The sequence below is a fragment of the Corylus avellana genome, chromosome 5 (genome assembly GCF_965113065.1).
Source record: "Corylus avellana chromosome 5, dhCorAvel1.hap1.2, whole genome shotgun sequence".
In the NCBI taxonomy this organism is placed as follows: domain Eukaryota; kingdom Viridiplantae; phylum Streptophyta; class Magnoliopsida; order Fagales; family Betulaceae; genus Corylus; species Corylus avellana.
The window spans coordinates 4,047,641-4,070,259 of record NC_142494.1 but is presented as its reverse complement, the minus strand read 5'-3'; the positions used below and the strand labels follow the sequence as shown (position 1 = coordinate 4,070,259).

Genomic DNA, 22,619 nt, shown 5'->3' with positions numbered 1-22,619 from the left:
GGTATTTTTTTTGGGAAACTTTACTCATCATCCCTGATCTTTCATTACTTTTGCAATTATACCCTTACAATTTAAAAGTGTCAATTTAAGATTATCATCTTTCATAAGTTTGCAATGTCAACTATTCTGTCCAAATTCAACATTAAATCATAACAGAGGAAGTGAAATCTCCAAAATACTACCGTCCAAATTCAAAGTATTTTTGTAATTTTATAAACATATTAAGAGTATTTTTGGGGATTTCACTCATCAACCATGTGATTTAATGCTGAAGTTCAATGGGAGGGTTGACATTGCAAACTAGATGGTAATCATAAATTGACATTTTTTTAAGTTTAAAGGTATAATTATAAAAATGGTGAAAGATCATAGACGGTAAGTGAAGTTTTCCCTCCCTCTCTATACTCTATATGTATTTTTTTAACATTAGCCCTTACAAACATTTAAATGCATTCGGCCCATAAAATTAAAATTTTTGTTCCATCCCTAGGGTGGATTGCTGCTAAAAGGTCTATCCCATTATAATGTGGAGTTACAACATGAACTTCATTATGATTTATGAGTAAGGCTTTCATTTTGTACGCACGCAACGCATGTTGGGGGTGTCACGTCAGTAATTAAGAACGTATGACACCCCAACTTGCGTCTTGTGCATATAGGCACATAATACAAACCAAAGCCACAATTTACATATCATTAATTTCAAGAAAATTCATCATTTATGGTAGCTATTAGTATTACTAATGAGGGAAGCCATCAGCACAGCTCATGATATATTTGTCATGACAACTTCCATTGGCCCACACAATATTGATGAGTTGCAATAAGAAAGATACATTAAACACAGCAGAGCCTTACAATTTTCAACACCATCAAATACGCCTCTTTTGTTTTGAGAATTATACAGCAAACCATGTTGCAGAGATTAACAGTAAACATATTTAGATTTCAAACCAGGACTAAAACACAAGAAGTGCAGAACATTTTCCAGTAACAGATATTATGTCTACTGCTATAATGGTAAGATCTTTCCTTTGCAAAATCCTGCTTCACAATGAAAATACTCTTGCTCGAGCCTCTTAGACAAATCACCCTCACTTGAAGTTCAACCTTGGGATGTGCCACCACGTTGAAGGCTCCAGTGGCTTTGTGCTTTCAGGTAGTCAATACTTAGGTGTGGTCCCAATGGTAAAAGTGTCTCTTGCAGGTGATGATCATCCAGCAATGGATTCCTATGAAACATAACAGCAAACTTCCATTGAATAAGTGAGGCTCAACACACAGAATATCAGGACCTTTACTCTGATACGCTGCATGCTATAGAACATGTTTGACTAAAATGAATAAATCAAAGCTGAGTACCTCCTTCCATCAGAATCTACAGAGTCTTCAGTCATCAAGTCTGCATCCTTTATATCAAGAGCAGGTATCTATGAATATAATGCATGGAACTGATTAGAATATTGTATGCAAAACAACAATTACTATTTCGAAACGTGAAGTGTGGAAGCTTATAACATCTTTGTTTTATTAATCTATATTCACTAGATTGACTTTCCTTATTTTTTTTTTTTATAATTATTTTCAAGATGTTACCTCAATGCTCTCAGGTTTCTGTGGCTCAGTGTGTTTACCAAGCACCTTTCCCTGTTAAAAGTTAGAAGAAAGATTGTTAATTTCCAAGAGACCTGCTCTACAGTATGCTGCGGTTCTTTTTCAATCCTCTCATTTCGAAAGACATATTGGATAAATCGGATTCATGTGTCGGATCTACATAAGTCTTACAAATCTAATGGTAATTTTGAAAAATGGAAGGATGAGAGAATGACCGCAGCATATAAACAATCATTTCGTAATTTCTAACATAACGTGATACTGTTAAAATATTAATTAAAAGACTAAATTTGCTATTTTCTATGATTTATGATACCATATTAAATGATCGCTTATCCAAAAACTTAAACTAACAGAAAAAATTAAGTTTAAGCCCATATGTAAAAATGAGTGTTAAAATATTAATTAAATAGTTATATTTATCATTTCTTATCTAATTAAACTTTTAAAATAAATAATGATTTGACAAATTCACATGACCTGGGAAGGACACACTTACTTTCAGCTGCTCTATACGTTGAATAGCATCAGTAAGGAACTCCTGATGAAGTAGAGCTTCATGAACTGAGGTTATCTTCTCCACATCCGGATTGTAAGACCTTTTTTTTTTTTTTTTTTTTTTTTTTTCATTTTTGAAGAGAAGAAATCATAAACTGGCATATTTAATCAATTATAACAAATTTAGCCCTAACATTCACAGATTTTTGTGAATTCTGCAGAGTATAGACTCTTAAAGATAAGGGAAAATGAAATTTTCACCTCATTTTTTCCTGTGTTTCCTCTTGCAGCTGATTAAGTTCATGGAGTTTTTCCTCAAGAGTCTATGAAGCCAAACAGAGATTAAGATCACATGACAAGCAAATTCTTGTAAAGCTAGAACTATATATTATTATTTAAACAATACCTTCAGCCTGAGCTTGTCACGCCATTACAAGCGAGTGAATTAATCATTTCCATGAAGAAAGAAAACAGAACAACATGAATTGTTGTCATCAGAAAGAAAGACATTGACAGATGGAAGTTGGGTGTTCGTGTGTGTACATGTGTCGACAAAAAGAGAGAAAGAGTCAAACTTCTCTATCTTTTCCATGATTTCCCCTTCATACTTCAAATTCTTGAGGCTTCCAGATAGATTCTGCACATACAAATCACAGCACACCCAAGTAAATTTTCCCATGAGAGACAGAGACAGAGAGAGAACAGAGACAGAAAGAAAATTTACCTCGGCATTCTCAATTGGTCTGCACATTCAAAGAAAAGTTAGAGAAAAAAAGGACAAAATAATATCAGCTAAATCAAAAAACGAAATCAGAAATGATATGAAAACACACCCTCCTCGTAATTCATTAGGCCGGTCCAGAAAACGAAGAAAGATATCCTCGATCCTATAGAAATTTCAAAACCCAATAAAAAAGAAGAAGATGTATTTCAGAAAGCAAAACAGCGGATAATGAAAGAGAGATTATCAAATATTATCAACCTTCCATTGCTTGCAAAGCAAGTCAAACGACCAGTAGGAGAAAACATCAAAAGACCAACATCTGTACCACATAGGACTGACAATTCAGTGGCCTTCTTAACAATCCCATCTCTACGCTTAGAATATGTTACATGACGTGAGCTGGGATTATCAATTTTCTTCATCAGGAGCTTCTTGCGAACCATTGTCAATCACAAGAAGGAAAAGGATCTGCTCTTGAGTACAGTACAGACGAAATAAACTGAGTTCATAGGATAAATAAGAAGGTGACAGTGCATTAAATTTTCAGGGCATGCAGAAGGGACTGCTGTTATGGTGATTTGCCAATTGTCGAAGATTCCTCAGCCATAATGACTGGGATTTTCTTTGGCAGCTGCTGTAAGATTTTCTCATAAACTAGTAGATATTCTTGGAATTTTGCAAACAACCTAATTTTTCTTACATTGAATGCTGACCTTGGCAAGCTTAAATTGGTAGGAAATTGGGTGAGTTTAATTACTTGATTTTAATTGAAACGGAAGGTAAATTATGAAGATAAAGCTCAAAATAACGACCATTGGTCTTATAACCAACCATGTTAAATGGCTGTTAAGAAAAAAAAAAACATGTTAAATGGTCAAATATTTCAAAAGCTTAAACTATTAAAAATAATAAATTTAAGGGTTCCAGTACTTGTGGTAAGCCAATAAGCCCACTTACTATTTTTGGAGTAGTTTGGCCACCCTCATATGGCCGGCCTGGGGTGGTTAAACCACCCCCAGGCCAAACAGGGTGGCCAAACCACCCCCTATGGTTTGGCCACCCAGCGTATTTTTTTTTTTTTAGTTTTTAGTTTTTTTTTGGGATTTTTTTAAAAATAAAATATGACATGACACTCAAAAACTCAAGTACCACGCCACGTAGTGCCCACGTGTAAAGGTAACGTGGCGTTTCATTAAAAAACTTAACAGAATCTTGACAAAGGTACCAAGTGGGTTTATTGGCTTACCACAAGTATCATTTGCGATATTTTTGAAAACCCAGAAAGCTATTTGATTTTGGTGCAAATCACACGTACTGGAATAATATTTAACCCTAAATTTAATTAATATTTACTAGTGTAGAGCATATAGGACTTAATTAAAGCTAGTAAGTACTCCAGTTGGAGGTGAACATTTAACTACTTTGTGGGGGAACTTTACTCATCTAGGAGTTTTAGAATATTCTATTGTGCCCAAAAGATATCGGAACAGGATCCTCTCTAGTTCAAATGAAGTGAATAACATCCAGTTAATTATAGTAGAGGGGTATTTTTGTCTCCTCACTTTTTTAGGGACAAAAATACCCATCTACTATAACTAACTGAATATTCTCAAGTTCAAATGAAATTGAGATGATCCTAATTCAAAGATATCTAACTTCATTAATTAACATTTCAATTCATGGACTTACATAAGACACGTTTAAATTTAAGAATTTTGCTCTAATATCATGTTCAATTACCATTTATTTCAAAAGTCATTTAAATAGCATTTTAACAATCTCTCTTGAAGAGAGAAAAAGAAGAGGATCTAATTACCCAACCATGTTTGCCACATTCAGTGAAGAAAACAAAAGTAAATTAAAGTGTCACTCTTGTTGGCATTTACACACATTATCATGGTCTCATAGACCAAAGCATTACAACAAGGTGAGCAATTTGAACTTGGCGGTGCAATCTTGTCTCTAATAGAGCTTCAAAACTCAAACCCCCATAAAAACGACATACCACTGTACATTTCAAATTTTTTTTTTTTTTAAACAAAGCAGAAATTTAAAAGAATCAAATTATATGCTAACATGCTAACAACATCAAGGGGATGTAGCTCAGATGGTAGAGCGCTCGCTTAGCATGCGAGAGGTACGGGGATCGATACCCCGCATCTCCATTTCTTTTTGTTTCCCTTTTCCAAAACTCTTCACAAAACGTCGTCGTGTAACAGCATTCGCTGTAGGTAAATTCACTGGAGAGAACCTTGTCCCCCCCGATTCCGATATATTTTCCAACTGAAATACCTGCCACATCTTCCCACATTACAAGACCCTTTCAGATTCTCATTTGACCCGATCAACCGCTTCTCAGCCTTCTCTCCTCTACTTCATGAATGGCACTTTCACTCACAAACTCCTCAAGCAATCTCTTCACACCACCACCACTCACTTCCCGTTCCCACAAAATGGTTTCACTCTCACCTCCCAACAATGTGGAACCATGTTACAGTCATTCACCAACACCAAATCCTTCTCGAAAGGCCAGCAACTCCACGCCCAAATGACCACTTGTGGCGCTCTCCGAGAGAACACTTACCTGAACACCAAGCTCGCTGCATTTTACGCGAGTTGTGGCCGTATGGCCGAGGCCCAGTTGATTTTTGATGAGATTGAGTTGAAAAATTCGTTCTTGTGGAATTTCATGATCAGGGGCTATGCTTGTAGTGGGTGTTCTTGGAAGTCCATTGCATTGTACCGCGAAATGTTTGGTTTTGGGTGGAAAACGGACAAGTTCACGTACCCGTTTGTTCTTAAGGCCTGTGGTGACTTGTTGCTTGTGGAAATTGGGAGGAAGGTTCATGGTGAGGTAGTGGTAAGTGGGTTGGAGTCAGATATTTATGTGGGTAATTCTCTGCTTGCGATGTACTCGAAGTTCGGGGATATGGGGATGGCGAGGATGCTGTTTGATAGAATGCTTGAGAGAGATTTGACTTCTTGGAACACAATGATATCGAGCTATGTGAAAAATGAGAACCCAAAAGAGGCTTTAGCGATTTTTTATATGATGGGAAAAGCTGGATTGAGTGTGGATGGCACTACTTTGCTTGGTCTCCTCTCTGCTTGTGCTGGTCTGATGGCCTTGAAGCCAGGGAAAGCCTTACATTGTTATGTTGTTCGAAATAGAGCTGAATTTTCTAATAAATTTTTGAGAAATGCTCTTATTGGAATGTATTCTAGTTGTAACTCTATAGCTTATGCAAGGCGACTGTTTGATGAGGGGAAGTTGAAAGATACAGTTTCATGGAATTCTATGATTTCGGGTTATGAACAGAGCGGAGATGCTTTTGAGAGCTTAAGGCTTTTCTGTAAAATGTTTACAGAAGGGGCTGGTCCTGATGAAGTGACTATTGTAACTGTTCTTGGAGCTTGTGGTTCGATCACTGCCTTACAATTTGGCGCCTCTATACATTCATGTCTAGTTAAGAAAGGATTTTGTGCCAATACTATAGTGGGAACTTCCCTCATAGACATGTATTCTAAATGTGGAACCTTGACTTGTTCACGTCGTGTATTTGATGAGATGCCCGAAAAGAATCTGGTTTCTTGGAGTGCTATGGTTGCAGGATATGGGGTTCATGGGAAGGGAAAAGAGGCTATCGCCATTTTTCATGCTATGATAGCAAAAAATATTCTTCCCGATGAGGGTGTTCTTACTACGATTTTGTCAGCATGTAGTCATGCAGGATTAATCAATGAGGGCAGACAAATATTCCATAGAATGATCACAGAGTATAATGTCAAGCCTACGTCTGCTCACTATTCATGTTTAGTGGATCTTCTTGGTAGAGCAGGGCGCTTAGATGAAGCATACGACCTTATCAAAAGTATGAAAGCTATTCCTACTAGTGATATATGGGCTGCACTACTTTCTGCTTGCAGGCTGCACAAAAATGTCAATCTAGCAGAAATTCTGGAACAGAAAGTTTTTGAAATGAACCTTAAAGGAGTGGGTTCCTACATTTGCCTTTCCAATATTTATGCTGCAGAAAAACGGTGGGATGATGTGGAAAGGGTAAGAGCCATGGTGAGAAGGAAGGGGCTGAAAAAACCACCAGGCTGCAGTTTTGTCGAGGTAGACAAGATGGTTCATCGGTTCCTAGTTGGAGATAGGTCACATCAGCAGACAGAGTATATATATTCCAAGTTAGAGGACATAAATCAGCGACTGAAGGAGGCTGGATACAAGCCTGATACAAGTTCTGTGTTTTATGATGTTGGCGAAGAAGTGAAGGAGAAGATGCTTTGGGATCACAGTGAAAGACTAGCCATTGCTTTTGCTCTTATTAATACAAGTCCAGGGACCACAATCAGGATCACTAAGAATCTTCGTGTATGTGGAGATTGCCACACCGTGACAAAACTAATATCTAAGCTCATGTGTCGAGAGATTATCATGCGAGATATCCATAGGTTTCACCACTTTAAAGATGGTTTCTGTTCTTGCAGTGATTATTGGTGAGTCATACTTAACCACAATATAATTGAACATTTGCACAAATGGGAATTCAGTTCTGTTATTTGAAAATCAGATACCCAAAGTTGTTTCAACATTGCCACAGTAAGGCTTTTTATTGGTCAGTGATCCAACTTTTTTATTGATTCTTTAAGTGCCGCTTCTTTTCCCATCTGGCTGTGTTCTCACTTAAATATGGAAAAGATCTTGTCTATCAAATTAGCAATTGCACCACCCACGCTCATATCTGTTTCTTTGTCCCATGGGAATGGCTCCATTGGTTCAGTTGCTTCTAGCAGATCTTCAATCGAAATCTTTGGTTTTGATCGCTCCAGTGGACCTATATGGTGACTGTACTTTTCTGGATCTGGACAGTAATCCTACACGAGAGAGAGAAAGGGCATTCAATTGTTACAAGTTAAAGCAGCATGCTATTTTTAAAGTACATAACTACCAATATCATAATTGCTTACCTGATCAGCATGCATCTTCTTCACAAATGTCTTGAATATATTGAAATTTGTTTTCTGCAATAGATCATCTGATAAACGGAGGTATGTCACCCCATACATCCTTAGATTTGGTTGGCCCTCTTTGCTGACACCGTTAGGTCTAGCATTTAGAAGGATTTGATTGTAACCATCACGGTCATATCTTGAAAGAGCATTCTCTCCTGCAACTTCAATGTTCTCTCTCCAACCTCCACTCAATACCTGTAAATGCATGTGCAACACATCAACCAACTGGATTTTTATTTGCTATTGTCACACACATTATTTGTTAACAAGTGCATCATTAATTGAGTAAAGTTCTGTAAATTTTTTTAATAAAAATATGTTTTTTATTTCTAAAATATACTTTAATTTCAGACTAGAAACTTGATGATCAGAAGCATGCTTGAGAGGTTCTGGGTAAGACATGGGCTCTCTCCCTTCTCTTCTCTTTTAGGAATTTCATGTTTCCCATATTTAACAGTCGAGAAAACAAAAATGTATCAATTTTGTGGATGTTATCAAAAAAATACATGTTTAACATGAAAAACTAGTGTAAACTCACAACAAGAAACAGTATATCTCAATCAGAAATTGATAAACATGGAAAGAGGTCTTAAAATGGACTGAATTTGTAAGTTTTTACCTGCTGAACAAGTTCCTGAGGTCCACTTTTGGCGTCACCGCTTTGTTCAGAGTCCCTCATCTCAAGACAAGTGAAATTCAACATGGCATGATGCCTAGACAGCATCCTTGCTATAGGTCGGTAGCCATCTCTGTCTTTCAAGTTGTAGTATCCTGCAGTAAGCTCTGCTGCATGATTATCAGCTTTATACCACCAGTGGATTCCGGAAACCTGTTTTCACAATGAAGTGAGAACCATTTCATTGATAAAAAATGGCCGAAGGTATTGCTGGTAATTTGAGATAAGTATAAGGTTATTAGATATACTTTGGCTGCTAACTTGACTTTGCAGCCCAGGAAAGCTCTATTTGCTTCATCCAGGATCTGGTCACCATGGCTCAGTAACGTGTTTGAGTACCAAGTCAAGAAGAACTTCCCTTTCTCAGTGAGGTATGTACTATTTGATCCAAAGAACCCTGTTGATTCAGGTGTGTCATTGTATGTCCCTGCATTATCTGGCAATTCCCACTCTGGATGGCCTGCACTTGTTGCAGCCTCTTTGAACTCTGCCTTGAGATATTTGTCGTAGCACTGTGGCATTCAATAAGTAGTGGGTGGCCTAAGTTCTAAAAATCTCAAACAGGGGGAAAAAAAAAAAAAGGAAATAAAACCTATTCCTTGGAGAATTTTCCAATGGACTGCCAGGTAAAAAAAAAGTCTCACCTGAAATTCTCCGATGCCTGGAAAAACCCATCCTTGATTTTGTGGATAAGAGGGATACCTTAGTTCCCCTGCAGGTCCAAGCCCCACTTCAATGTCTATTATGAGTCCATCTACTAAAAAATCTGACATGCTCTCTCTGAAGCTCTTCATGTAGTCTCTGTATATCTGTATAAATCAATAATCATTTTTTAACAGGAGTAACAGATGAGCATGTATTAGTTCCATTTCAAACCCAACATATAACCAGTCCAAATCAAGGTCAACAAGAGAAGATTTGGTTGGCAGTTGCTTTGGGTTATGATGGGTTCATGTAGCTACTGTAAATAGTTTCTCAATTTTATGCAATTAATTATCATGTTAAAGTGAAAGCAAAAATCTAAAAGATAATAAATAAAGAGTGTTTTAGATCAATCGTATTTATTGGCCACTACGGAATATACTAGAATGCAAATTCAATAATTGGCTGAAGAAAATTGTAATGAATATTGCATTAGAATGTTCCTACATGGTAACCTACACAGAACTTTATGTTGTATTAATGAACATATATCGAGTATTACTACAAAACCTGGCAGCGAACTCATTTGACATGACAGGCCATACTCCTCATCTTATTTAAATTACTGTTACCTGAAACTGGATTTGGCTAATCTTGGCTGCATTACTTGAAGTTGGGCAACCATTCATATGCGTTGATAGCTTATCTTTGGACAATCATCATTTATCAGAAAGGCCAGTAATAAGGGTTTTAAAATGGTAAGAAGGGTTTTTTTTTTTTTTTTTTTTTTTTTTTCTTGTATGTTACCGGTTTGATATGAACCAAACCAGTGGCGACCAGTTCGGTCTGTCTTAATATCTTAGTTTCAACACCCATAGGAAACAATATTACTAACACCCTGTTTAATCTCAGAAAATATATTCAGACTGTGGATTCTGTTTTCAATAAACCATGTGATAATAATTCTGTGAATATTAACAGTATGAACCCTAATTACAGGATGAAGTTCCTATGGGCTTTACCTCAACAGCAGTTCGTCCATAAAAGAGAGGCTGGTTATCCACACCAAGACTGAGGTACTCCTTGTTCCTGTTACCTGTGCGATTGGTGTAAAAGATATCAGGGTCTGATTCTCCAATGTCAAGTACCCATTGGGGAAGTGGGATGTTAACAATATCTCCTACATTCCCTCCACATTGGTGGAATGACATTATAGCTTGTAACTTCAATCCACATTCTTCAACTAGCTGAAACAAGCTCCTATAAGCAGTCCAATCATACTGATTAGGCCCCTGGGATTCTACGATCCCCCACCAGACATCTACCATTACCCCATCCACACCAGCTGCTCGTAGCTCCTTGAGCTGCTTCTCAAGCCCTGCTTTGTCCTCTAGGGCATTATCAACTGTAACAACTCCCAACTGGCATGCAAAGAAAGAGTTAAAGAATTTAACAAATATATTAGTACATAGATCAAAGGCTAGTGGAGAGGATTTGATTGAGACTTACTGGTAGCATTACATGGATTGGGACATAGTTTGCTAGCATCTTTTCATTGTCAGTGAGAGGTGTCTGAGCCTGCATCTTTGAGTAAGAGAGAAGTCTTAGAAAGTCTACAAGAGGATGGAAGTGAAGATGCTACAACTTAACTAGAGTTTGCTAGCATTCTTTTATAGGAAAAAAGTATAGCATTATCTACGTGTACCTTATCTTTGCATGAAAAAGAGTGCATATAATTACTGGCAGTCTTTTGGGGCCAGTATGTGAACTAAAAACCAAGTGGTTATCTATTTCATGGGATCTACTTTCTGGACCACTCTGAAAATTAAGGGCATGGATGCCCTGATCAATCACTTTTACAAAAGAGGGTGCTAGATGCCAGAGATTGGTGGCAGAATGGGTCATTTTGTCTCTTTGAGCTGTATTACTTTTCTTGCCATCATAGTTTTCAAAATGACAAGGATAACCCGGGACGTGACAAAAATTACTTTTGAATTTGCATGGCTAAATAAATTCACTTCACACGTTCGCTGAGTTCTACTGACCACAGCTTATGATATTTAGATAGCAGCAATTGACGTTCAAGACGTAACTTACCTCTTGTTCTGCAATGGAAGCCTCAGACGCTAGAGCTTGGGGATTCCTCACCATACCAGCAGCACTGAATGCGAGAACATGCCTGAGTCCTGGCCTCTTTGCCGGCGCTGGCCCTGCTCCTAGTGCACCACCTTTAACTCGATTAGCCGCCGAGGGCATTTCCCAGTGAAAATGCCTATGGTGAAGCCAAAATCTGTTTCCCATTTCTCCTTGTGTTGAATGTATAATGCTTGTCATGCTGACTATATATAGCTTTTTCCCTTTTCTTGCTATTGTTAGTGTTCAACTGCTATTATGCTGAAATATAATCGAGCTGAAGAGGAAATTGAAGAGTGAAAGAACTAGTCGGGTGGAATTTACAGAGGACCTTTCTTCTTGCAAGAGAACTCTCTGGTTTGTTGGTTCTTATGTTTAATGGTTAGAGCATTTCTTGTGGACTCTATGGACCCTGCGAAAATGGTGTATTCTTGTGGAGCTTCAATGGAGTCCTCGCGTTTGCATGCAACTGACCTTTTAAAGCACAATCGTAATTTTTTTTCTGGTCATGTTTCTTTTGCTTCTTTAATTTCTTATCTCAAATCATTGTCTTCTTTTTGTTCTTTTCCAGAAGTAACATGAAATGAAGGTAGTGCAGTAAAATCATTTACTGGGTTTAATAAAAAAAAAAAAAATGCATTGAAAGAACTCCTTTTTGAAAAACGAAGAAAATAATACCAAAAGAAAAAGAAAAAAGCTACTTTTAAATTCAATATAAAACTTGATCGATCTCAACCATTCATATTTGGTCAACAATTGAGTTTGCGTCTCACCAGTCAACAGAAGTCATCAACTATTTTTTTATTGAAATGGTGCAGGATCTGAGACAACTGTGACATGTATAGACCCTTTTTTTTTTCTTTTTTTCTTTTTTTTAAGAAAAATGCTACACACGCTTCTATTTCGACACTTTCAATTACTTACTCTCTAAAATTACTATTGAATTTAAAATCCAATAATAATTCATCCAAAATCTTTACCATTACATCCAATACTTTTAAATACACACTCACAAGGACACAAACTCTAACATGGTAATAAAAATTATCATTACATTTTGGGAAACTGAACACACGCTCTGATGTGGACGTGGTAGTAATTCCCAATTTTTTTTATTTTTTTTTATTTTTTAAATAAAATAAAGATATTATGAGAATTTTAACAAGATTTAACAGGAAATTTAACAGATTTGGACATTACAAAAAATTGAAAAATTTGATACCCTAATTGAGAGTTTTTTAACTTGGGGGGGCAGTTTCAAAACTCGTGGAAAGTTCAGGAAAATTTTATAAAGTTTTCCAAATAATTTTATGGGTTAAATGCCCTTTTGGTACTTGAGTTTTAACAACTTTACTTTGGTACTTAAGCCAAACCTTGGCCTTAGGGCCAAATCCCTGCTTTAGCTACTTAGCATAAAAAATTGAGTAATGATATGTACCACATGATGGATAGTAGCACATTAACCCAATAAATATAAAAAATGTAGTATATAACATTTCTCTCAAAGAATTTAGAGAGCAAAATTGTAATTGTGTTGGAAGAAATTCCCTCGACATTAGGGGAAATGTGGGAGGATATTAATTGTCCGCATCCTCTATTTACAAATATCCGCTATCCGGATAGTGGTTTTATGATATGAAGATGCGATTAGTACCTGGTATATATATAAAATAAATTCACCAAAACGACATTTTGGCGTTTTAATATCAAAATGACATCATTTTGAATTTGGTAAAGGGTTATTTATGTTTACTTGTTTTTATCTCCAGAAAAAAATTGTTGAAGTGTTTGTTTTGTTGCTAGTCTTTTGATTATTTACTAAAAAAAATTAAAATATTTTTTATGTTTACTAGAATTAAGAATTACAATTTCAAAGTAAAAAATGCCCATTATCTTATATGCGGATAACAAATAACAACCATATTTACTAATTATAATAACTGCACAAATACTGATAATAATGTAAATACCTAAAAGCAATAACCACATTATAGAAAATACAGATATAAATATTGTTAATAATGGTATCTGTATCCGCATTTACACCTATACTCAACACCGTTCGAAATAAGACTTTGTTCGGCTTGAACATCCTAAAAAAAATTATGTAAAAGAAAAATTGAAATGTATTTTCCTAAAATAAAAGGGTGTATATTACTGTAAATAAGGAGAATATGAAGGGTCGTTCGTAAGGAGTGACCCCAGCAGCAGGCAGCAGCAGTCAGACCTGCCATTCCAGCTACATCCCGAGGAGTGACGTGGCAGACATGTTTGTCTCCGCTCGACTCTCAATGTATTCCCCTTTAACGGCTCCTTTTAATCCCCTCATTTATCTCTTCGTTAATTGCATTTTTACAGCTTGAAATCTTCCTTGACTCCCTCATTTCTCTTATATACCAACTATGCCCCTGCCTTTTGTTTTCCTAATTACACTCTTGACTCCATCCTCATTCCATCATTACAAAACATGTTAAAATTAAAGAGGATTATTTTCTTATTCTTTTAGAGCATTTTTAATGGTTATCCGATCATTTTTATTAAGTTTAAAAGGATTCAACAAGTTTTTATTTTTTTTATTGAAATATACTCTACAATAACTTTTTTTTTTTTATAGTTTCCTATAACATTAAAATATTATTTATTTTACTTTTGTTTTATTTTTATATTTATTTATTTTACATAGAAAAGTGTGAGAAGAAAGAAAATGTCATTTTATGATTATAATAAACCATATGGATTGCTACAGTTAAACCCAATACATTGAGTTCAACAGTAGCAAATTAGCAATTCTAATGTATAGGGAAAATACAAAAAAACTGCTTAAAGTGAGTTTTTGTAATTTTTTTTAGATTTTTTTTTTTTGTGTAGGGAAGGAAAGCAGCTTTAAGGTAGCTGCTGGGAATGCTCCAAACATTCATCATATACTTGAAAAGCCAAATGTAAAATTGTATTAAACAAAAAAATTAAATTAATAAGATCAAATCCTTCACAAATTGTACATGGAGTTTTGTTAGATGGCGATGCGTTATAAATGTTATATGCCTTTTAGATAATACAAATATATGTTCTTTATCTATCATTTTGGTGACACAAAATTCTCTTTTCTATTCAGAAAAATGTTGAAGTACTACGGGCAGCTAAGCTTTGATAATGCTCTCTTGATGATGCTTCTTACTTTTTAGTAGAGAAAAGTTTGAAGTGTTTTATGAGTATTTTTTGTTTGAAATTATTTCCTATTGCTTTTGCTTGTCATTTAACATGTATGAGTTTTTTAAAAATTAATGTTTAGGTTTTTCAAAAATCAATGTTTATATTCTTAGATTGGTAGAATGTCAGTAAATGACTAGTAAGAATATTTTTAAAAAAATGTGACAGCTAACACTTGACACTTATTAAATTAGATTGGAAAAAATTTCTTTTAAACTGATTTGAAAAAAATTTATATACTTATTAAACGGCCCGATCTTCTACTACATTTCTCTTATAAAATTAGAAGAGAGTATCACATAAACTATCACCCAACTTTTATTAAAAGGTGCAATGCCCTAACAGTACTCTTCTTTTGAATATCCTAGAGAGCAAACAACATGCCACTATGATGACTTCTCTAGTAGTCCCCACAACGTGGGTTTAAACCAACCAATTCAGGACTGAATTAAGAAATAAGATCAAACAAATTTAGGGCAATTAAGAAGAAGGGCAAGGGTTTTTTATATAGTTCAAGGCTGCAATGAAAGGTCGTTGAAGAAAGGAAGAGCTAAAATAAAGAAAGAAAACCAGGCAAAAACCAGACCCATGTTTGGCTTTCACGTGCCCACATTTAACTCTTTCCCAAATCCTTAAAACCAACCAACCATAGCATTGCCAACCAACCCCCCAATGCACTGACTCTACACTCCCACCCTCACTCTCACTCTCTCTCTCTCTCTCTCTCCTTCGTCTTCTACATCCCCACAACGCCATGAAAAAAAGACGAAAGAGAATCCAACCTGTCTCAATACCCATCTCAGCTTAGCTAAAAAGCATCAACAGAAAAAGACCCATCTCAGATTCAGAGTTTTCCAAACTCAAATCTTTGGGAAATAAGAAAAAAGAAAGAAGAAATGTGTTATGTGGGTAAAGCTACAAAGATCTTCATCTTCATTGTCACGGTTTTGGTCGTTCTTGGCCTTGTTATGGGATTCGGGCTTCTCCGCCACACCCTCCAGAAGACCCACAAATGCTCCGGCGACTCTTGTCATTCTTCTTCATCTTCTCCTCCGGTGCCCTTCCCCAACCCAGGCTTTTCCCCACGAAACCCAAATCCAAGCCCTGATCCTATCATCTCCAACCAGCCCAGTCCACCCAACCCTAATCCAAGCCCAAGCCCACCTCCACCTCCACCTCCACCTAACCCAAACCCAAACCCAAGCCCACCTCCACCTGACTCTAACCCACCTCCGCCGCCCCCTCCGCCGGCGGCAACAACGGCTCCGCCAACTAATCAGCCGAGTCCGGTGACGACGACACCTGGCCCTTTGCATGGTTAGCCGCATTTTTCATTTTGCAAGGGTTGTAGAAATTTCTTATGGCATTGTTTTGGATTAGATAATTTTGTTTAATTTCTATTCTTTTTACAGTTAAATAATCGGTAATTCTTAGTTGATTATGTATAGGACAATGTGGGTTGACTGATTCGTAGGTGGGTGTTCCTGCTTCTGGTTTTTTGCAACGGTGGATCTGGTTTTTCTGGGTTTGGAGAATTTTTTTTTTTTTGGTTGTTGGTATAATCTTTGGGTATTAGTGAATTTACAGAGTTATCCCTGCAATTTTGATTCTATGTACAATGAGACCTTGTCCCACTTGTCACATTATGTTGACTAGGTTGTCACTTTTTAGTTGGATTATTTGGCTGTTGCTTTATGCCAGTAATTAGTGCTAATCCACTATGTTTAGGTTGAACTGGCAAATTTTGGCAGCTTCAAAAATGGCTGAAGCAAGCAGCAATTAAAATGCTTCTCAATTATCCAAGGCTTTGTCATGGATAATTGATTAACTACCAAGAATTGTTGACCTTTTTATTGTTAGGCGCTTAAGTTATCATTGCTTGCTGCATTTTATTTTCTTAATTGCCTTAGGTCCAATCTGAAATAAAAGAGCCCAATGAATCAGAATTATATGTTGTGATCAAAATCTGAAAATTTTAATGCATAGGCTAACTCACTGCTTTTTAATGGACAAAGTTTTCATTTAATTTGGGTTTGATGAAATTTTTTACAATAAAGTCTATTAAACTAGCACCTATAAAATTAACATCATGTCCTTAAAAGATTGTGCGATTCTTACTTGCAATTTTAATAGCAAATTGCATGTGATGTGCTTTCAACAAAGATATCAATTTAGAGAAATGCTAGATACCATAATTATATCTAATTTTCATCCAACAATGTTAATATAGTAGTTCCAACCAGGGCCGGAACTACATGGCCCCTTGGGGAGCTAAGGCCCCCCAACGGGCCATGTTTTCCTCAAAAATTTTGAAAAATGCCTCTAAAATTTTTTAAAATTAGAATTTTGTCTCCCAAATTTTTTTTATTTTCCCTCCCCAAACTCCAAATCCTAATTTTGCCCGGGTTCCAATCAACCTTTGGAACAATTATTGTTTTTTTTTTTAAAAAAAATCAATGGTTGGTTGGAGTTGTCACGTTACCCTTACCGGATGAAAATTGAATAGAATTATAGTATCTAACATTTCTCGAATTGTAGGACTTTCATTGAATTGGAATTTGAAAGAAAACTTGGTGATGTGGCCCTCCTCATCATGAGTAATTGAGACATTTGGGAAGAATGAGTTTAAAAGTTGAAGTTATCATGACTATCTTTAGATTCCTCGTTTGAGAATACATTGACAAAACAATTATCTCATATAATAGTTTCTATAAAAGTTTAATACCCAGGCTTTTCCCCACCTAACCCCATATCCATGCCCTGACCCCAACATCTCCAACCAGCCCAGTCCACCTAACCCAAACCCAAGCCCAAGCTTACCTCCTCGGCCTGCGGCGCCAATTAATTAGCTGAGTCTGGTGATGGCGTGCATGGTTTGCAATGGTTTTAGATATTTGGACAAGGATCCTCTTCATTAAGGGGATCCATTTAGTTACTTTTAGGGGGGGCAATTTTATCATTTTATATTTTTTTAAACAAAAATGCCCCTTAAAAGTAACTAAATAGATCCCCTCCATTTCATTTGAAATAGATGAAATGGACCTTCTCCTTTCTGTCATGGCATTGTTTTGCATTACATAATTTTGTTTAATTTTTATTCTTTTTTCGGTTATCCCTGCAATTTTCTACAATTTTTTTTTTGACCTTTTTATTGTTAGGGACTTCAGTAATCATTGCTTGCTGCATTTTATTTTCTTACTTGCCTTAATTATGGTCCAGTTTGGAATAAAAGAGCCCAATGAAACAATTACTGTTAATTAATTTTTTTTTTTTTTTTTTAAAAAAAAATCAATGATTAGTTGAAACCAGAGACAAATCTATGGGGGACTAGGAATGGCCCTGGTCCCCCCCAAATTACAAGAAAAAAAAAATTAAAGGCCAAAAAAAAAAAAAAAAATTAAGATATTTTTTTGTCAATTAGTCCCTTCCCAAAATTTTGTTTGCCCTTAGTCCCTCCCCAAATTAAAAGCTGAATCCGTCCCTGGTTGAAATTGCCACGTTAATTTTGTTGGATGAAAGTTAGATAATAGGGTTAAATACTAAATTAGTCCATGGGGTTTCACAACTTTATTTTTTCCCCCCTGGGGTTTCATTTTTATTACAGGAGGTCCCTGTGGTTTTGATAAGTGACCAAATTAGTCCATCCGTTAGTTGACCGTTAGTTGACTGTACGGACTGACACGTGGACCAATCAGATGTCGACACGTGGCACATATATTAATTTTTTTTAATTTTTTTTTTAAAAAAAATATTTTTTTTTTAAAATTAAAAAAAAATGTATTTAAAAAAAAGAAAAAAAAGAAAAAAGAAAAACGGAAAACGTTGGGGGTGGCCGAGCCACCCCCTTGGCCATTTGGGGGTGGCTCGGCCACCCCCTTTGGCCATGGGGGTGGCCTGGCCACCCCCATCTGGCCGGATGGGGGTGGCTCGCCCAGGGGTGGCTCGGCCACCCCCTTGGGCTCCAAGGGGGTGACCGAAGCCACCCCCTTTACCCACTGAGCCACCCCCATGGAGCCCTGGGGGTGGCCGAAACCACCCCCAAGGCTCCATGGGGGTGGTTTCGGCCACCCCCAGGCCTCCATGGGGATGGCCGAGCCACCCCCAGTGGGTAAAGGGGTGGCTTCGGCCACCCCCTTGGAGCCCAAGGGGGTGGCCGAGCCACCCCCTGGTGCCCAGGGCCACCCCCATCCGGCCAGATGGGGGTGGCCAGGCCACCCCCAAATGGCCAAGGGGGTGGCCGAGCCACCCCCAGGTTTTTCCTTTTCTTTTTCGTTTTTTTTTTGTTAATTTTAAAAAAAATTAAATAGGTGCCACGTGTCAACATCTGATTGGTCCACGTGTCAGTCTTAACGGTCAACTAACGGATGGACTAAATTGGTCTTTATCAAAATCTCAGGGGGGTCCTGTGATAAAAGTGAAACCCCAGGGGAAAAAAAATAAAGTTGCTAAACCCTAGGGGGTTTTGAGGTATTTAACCCTATATAATATTATCGTATCTAGAATTTTTATCAATTTAATAAACTAAATTGTAGTAATTTCATTGAATTCAATTTGAATGAAAGCTTTGTGATGTGACCCGCCTTATAGAGTAGTTGAGACACTTAAAGATTCCTCATCTAAGACTACTGCGGAAAGGTGTAACCAAAAAAAAAAAAAAAAAATCTCATACAATAGTTTTCTAATTACAAGTTTGTGATTGGTTTGTTGTGCATAATTTGATCTGAGCTTAAAAACACATGATGCAACAACTATACGGGTGGTAGTTTAATGGCCCAAAAAAATTCTTAAGTGGTTAGATAAATAGTAGGGTGTGGGTTCTAATCTCCGCAATAGAGAATTCTTATGCCTGATTAGTATAAACCATTTTGGTTTTCACTAATGCCTTGGTGGAGCAGGCAGTTAAGTTATGACTGACCTGGCTAAAATAGCCACAATTAATCTTCCCCTCCAACCTTTTTTTATTAAAAAAAAGAAGAAAAAAAAAGGAGGAAGTGTATTTGGAGGTTTTCCCACTAATATTATTTCTTGCATCCCAAGACTCCATTATGTGTAAAGCCTTATATTAGGAATTATGAATATAGTTAGTAGCGTAACTTAAGAGGGGATTCAGTATGAAACTGTTTAGAAATTTTAGGTTGGTTGGTAGATGGACCAAGCATTATGTCCACGCCGCAACGGTAAGGTTGGACCATAATAGAAATATAATCCCATCAAATACATTTTTTTTTTTTTTTTAATTGAATAGGGGGAAAAAGGTTACAAAGAAGGATCTTTACTACTCTTGATCCGAATGAAAAAAAGAATGGAAGATCCTGTGAGAACGTTTCCAAAAACAAGATTGGAAGCAGTCCATTTAGCTAAAGCATGTGCACGGTAATTAGCACATCTAGACACTTTCAAAGCAAACCAACTTTGAAAGGAAGATAAAATCAACCTAATATCAAAAACAATTGAAGCAAAGTTCCAGGACTCAAAAAGAGAAAGATTGTTAATAGCCAAGGTAACCAGAAGAGCATCCCCCTCAAGTTGGAATCTATCACAACCTGAAAATAATGCCATCCTAGTTGCAAGAAGGGCTGCTGTAGCTTCACCTTGTAAGACATCCAAATTAGAAAGCTTCTGAAAAGCTGCAAAGACAATATTACCGGAGGAGTCACTCATGGTTGATACTTGAATATAACATTGAAGTTGGTTGGTTAAAAGTCCCATAGAGATTCCATGTAGCAAAAAAGAAAATACTTGATATACTATTTCTGGATCATATCTTCAAGTATTTGGAATTTAAGATTGTGGGTATAGTTGGACAAATGTTAAGAGAAATGCCTTCTCATCTAAGCGAACAATTAGTTATGATGTAAATGAAACACTTTGATGAATCGTATTTACTCATTTTTCTTTTTTTTTTTTTTTTAAAAAAATTATTTATTTTTTATTTAAGAAGAAAATAATTAGGTGAATGGATATATCTATTCTATGGTAAAAACTAAAAAGGACGAGGCCACTAAGCCTAGGTGGTTCGGCGAATGGCTTACACACACCAACCTTCAACCACGTTCATTCTGCCTTCTCATGCCCTGCACTTCTATCAATGCTGTTAACTTTTCGCATTTATTTTCGTTTTTATGTTGTTTTCTTGTAATTTTAGGGCTTTTGATGCCCTTAATTACCACCATCTATGGTGCTCTCTCGATTTGATTGCTGATCTTTTTAGGGTGTTCTCTGGACTCCTTGTTGGTGTCTCTGTAACAACCCAGGAAAAAATGTTAACCACATTTGCTCTATTACCCTAAAATGACTAATTAATTTGGAGTTTTCCTATAATTTCTTATAAAGCTCAATTTGACCTAGTAATTAGGCAATGTGGGACTTAGAACTCATGACTATCTTTATAAACAACATATTCTATGTGCGCTACTCCTCATCTTCCTAATGTGGGACCAAAGTGTTACAAATTTCCTCTCTTAAACTTCTGACGTCCTCATTAGGCTCACATCATGCAGTGCTCTAGTATCACATGACTTGACATTACTAGGTGAAACTCGACTTTATAAGGAATTATATGGAAACTCTAAATTAACTAATCCTTTTGAGATGATAGCGCAGACGTGATTAACGTTTTTTCCTAGGTCGTTATAAATGGTATCAAAGCTGAAGCCCAGCTTGAGATTGAGGGAATGTGCACACACCCATGAGGGTCGCTAGCGAGGATGCTGGGTCTCAAGAGGGGGTGGTTGTAGCGTCCCACATTGCCTATATGTAAGAAATAGGATATGCTTATATAGAACATGCTCTCTCTAAATGGTATAAGCCATTTTGGATAAACCCAATAACAAAGTCGTGCGGGCTGAGACCCAAAGTGGACAGTATCATACCACTTGGAACATGGAGTTACATATGATATTAGAGCCACCTAGTAATGCTAGGCCATGTGGTATTGGAGCACTGCATGACGTAGCCTTGACAAGGACATCGGGAATTTAAGAGGGGAAGTTTGCAACACTCCCATCCCAGATTGGAAAGATGAGAAGTAGCCACATAGAGTGGGTGATTTATAAAGATAGTCATGAGTGTTAAGTTTCATATTATCTAATTACTAGGTGAAACTGAGCTTTATAATGAATTATAGGGAAGCTCCAAATTGACTAGTCTTTTTGGGATAATAACGCATATATGGCTAGTCTCATTCGGTTAGCTTTGATTCGACCTTCATTAGTGTCTTCTCTGTTGTTGTGATTCTCTTTCGGGTGTACCGCTACAATTGTTTGGGTTGATGACCTCTTGAGGTGTGTGGCTCTTCTTGTGCCTCTTGATGGTGCCATCCCTAGTGCGCATTGTCTAACCACCTTAGTTAGTAGGCTAGTCTCTTGGTGTTTGTGCTAAGGAATCTATATGGCCGCGTCATTCATTTGATGGATTTCCTTTTAATTTTTGTTTCATTGATATGGTTGTTTTGAGGCTTTTTGTTGGGTTGCCTAGCTCTTTGTTATTCTTTGTTGTAGTTTCTTCGTTGATGTACATGAAAAAAAAAAAAAAAAATAATGTCATATAACTGATGACTTAAGCTTGCTGCCCTTATGAATTATGGTTTTCTTGATATAACCCCGTCGAAAGAACGTAGAGAGAAGGCTAGAAAACTACCACAACAAAAAAAGGATGCGTGAAAGCCGATTGACCAAGTTAAGTGATGTGCAGGGAAAAACTTCACTATGACGTCTACTTTTTTATCACTTTTACAATTATATTCTTAAACTTCAAAATGTGTCAATTTAGGGTCATAATCTTTCAAAATTTTACAATACCATCTCATTAAAATTCAGCATTAAATCAAACGGCTTATCAGGGAAATGGACAGAATATGATCCCTCATTTAAACTGAAAAATATCTAGTTAGCTATATTGCAAGGGTATTTTTGTCTTTTCACTTTTTGAGAGGACAATATTTAAAGTTATGATTGCGAACCTAATGAAAAATGAGGAATTATAAGTGAAGTTTTCGGTTTGAGTTACTTAATTTATTTCTTTTCTTTCTGCTCAACAATTTTGGAAAGGGATGGTGGCGATGGCGCCACAAGCATTAGATTCCTGACACCACCGGAGGTATAAGGA

At 36.7% G+C, this 22,619-nt stretch overlaps 3 protein-coding genes, 1 long non-coding RNA gene and 1 other non-coding gene across 7 annotated transcripts; 3 read left to right on the top strand and 2 right to left on the bottom strand.

The window, feature by feature from the left end:
• Nucleotides 1-770: 770 nt before the first annotated feature.
• On the bottom strand, nucleotides 771-3,319 carry LOC132181642 (agamous-like MADS-box protein AGL104). Of its 2 annotated transcripts, XM_088516994.1 has the most exons (9): nucleotides 3,095-3,319; nucleotides 2,946-2,999; nucleotides 2,837-2,855; nucleotides 2,519-2,749; nucleotides 2,374-2,435; nucleotides 2,114-2,213; nucleotides 1,597-1,647; nucleotides 1,363-1,430; nucleotides 771-1,232 (listed from the first exon to the last, which is right to left on the bottom strand). In XM_088516994.1, the coding sequence occupies exons 5-9, from the start codon at nucleotides 2,376-2,378 to the stop codon at nucleotides 1,106-1,108; spliced, it is 351 nt and encodes a 116-aa protein (XP_088373120.1). In that variant the 5' UTR covers nucleotides 2,379-2,435; nucleotides 2,519-2,749; nucleotides 2,837-2,855; nucleotides 2,946-2,999; nucleotides 3,095-3,319; the 3' UTR covers nucleotides 771-1,105. The 2 variants fall into 2 exon arrangements, with proteins under 2 accessions (XP_088373120.1, XP_088373119.1); XM_088516993.1 differs by lacking the exons at nucleotides 771-1,232; nucleotides 1,363-1,430; nucleotides 1,597-1,647; nucleotides 2,114-2,213 and having other exon boundaries at nucleotides 2,378-2,435.
• A 1,609-nt stretch (nucleotides 3,320-4,928) lies between these two features.
• On the top strand, nucleotides 4,929-5,001 carry TRNAA-AGC (transfer RNA alanine (anticodon AGC)). The gene has a single exon. It is a non-coding gene; the product is annotated as a tRNA-Ala (tRNA).
• A 125-nt stretch (nucleotides 5,002-5,126) lies between these two features.
• LOC132181422 (putative pentatricopeptide repeat-containing protein At3g11460, mitochondrial) lies at nucleotides 5,127-8,468 on the top strand. 2 transcript variants are annotated; one of them, XM_059594630.2, is made up of 2 exons: nucleotides 5,127-7,339; nucleotides 8,207-8,468. In XM_059594630.2, coding segments are annotated over exons 1-2 (2,127 nt in total). In that variant the 5' UTR covers nucleotides 5,127-5,213; the 3' UTR covers nucleotides 8,208-8,468. The 2 variants fall into 2 exon arrangements, with proteins under 2 accessions (XP_059450613.2, XP_088372621.1); XM_088516495.1 differs by lacking the exon at nucleotides 8,207-8,468 and having other exon boundaries at nucleotides 5,127-7,350.
• LOC132181423 (beta-amylase) lies at nucleotides 7,381-11,606 on the bottom strand. The gene is made up of 8 exons (XM_059594631.2): nucleotides 11,271-11,606; nucleotides 10,683-10,757; nucleotides 10,196-10,594; nucleotides 9,176-9,340; nucleotides 8,780-9,043; nucleotides 8,475-8,684; nucleotides 7,811-8,050; nucleotides 7,381-7,717 (listed from the first exon to the last, which is right to left on the bottom strand). The coding sequence occupies exons 1-8, from the start codon at nucleotides 11,505-11,507 to the stop codon at nucleotides 7,523-7,525; spliced, it is 1,785 nt and encodes a 594-aa protein (XP_059450614.2). The 5' UTR covers nucleotides 11,508-11,606; the 3' UTR covers nucleotides 7,381-7,522.
• On the top strand, nucleotides 9,350-11,327 carry LOC132181424 (uncharacterized). The gene is made up of 3 exons (XR_009440248.2): nucleotides 9,350-9,931; nucleotides 10,173-10,249; nucleotides 11,238-11,327. It is a non-coding gene; the product is annotated as an uncharacterized LOC132181424 (long non-coding RNA).
• Nucleotides 11,607-22,619: the final 11,013 nt, after the last annotated feature.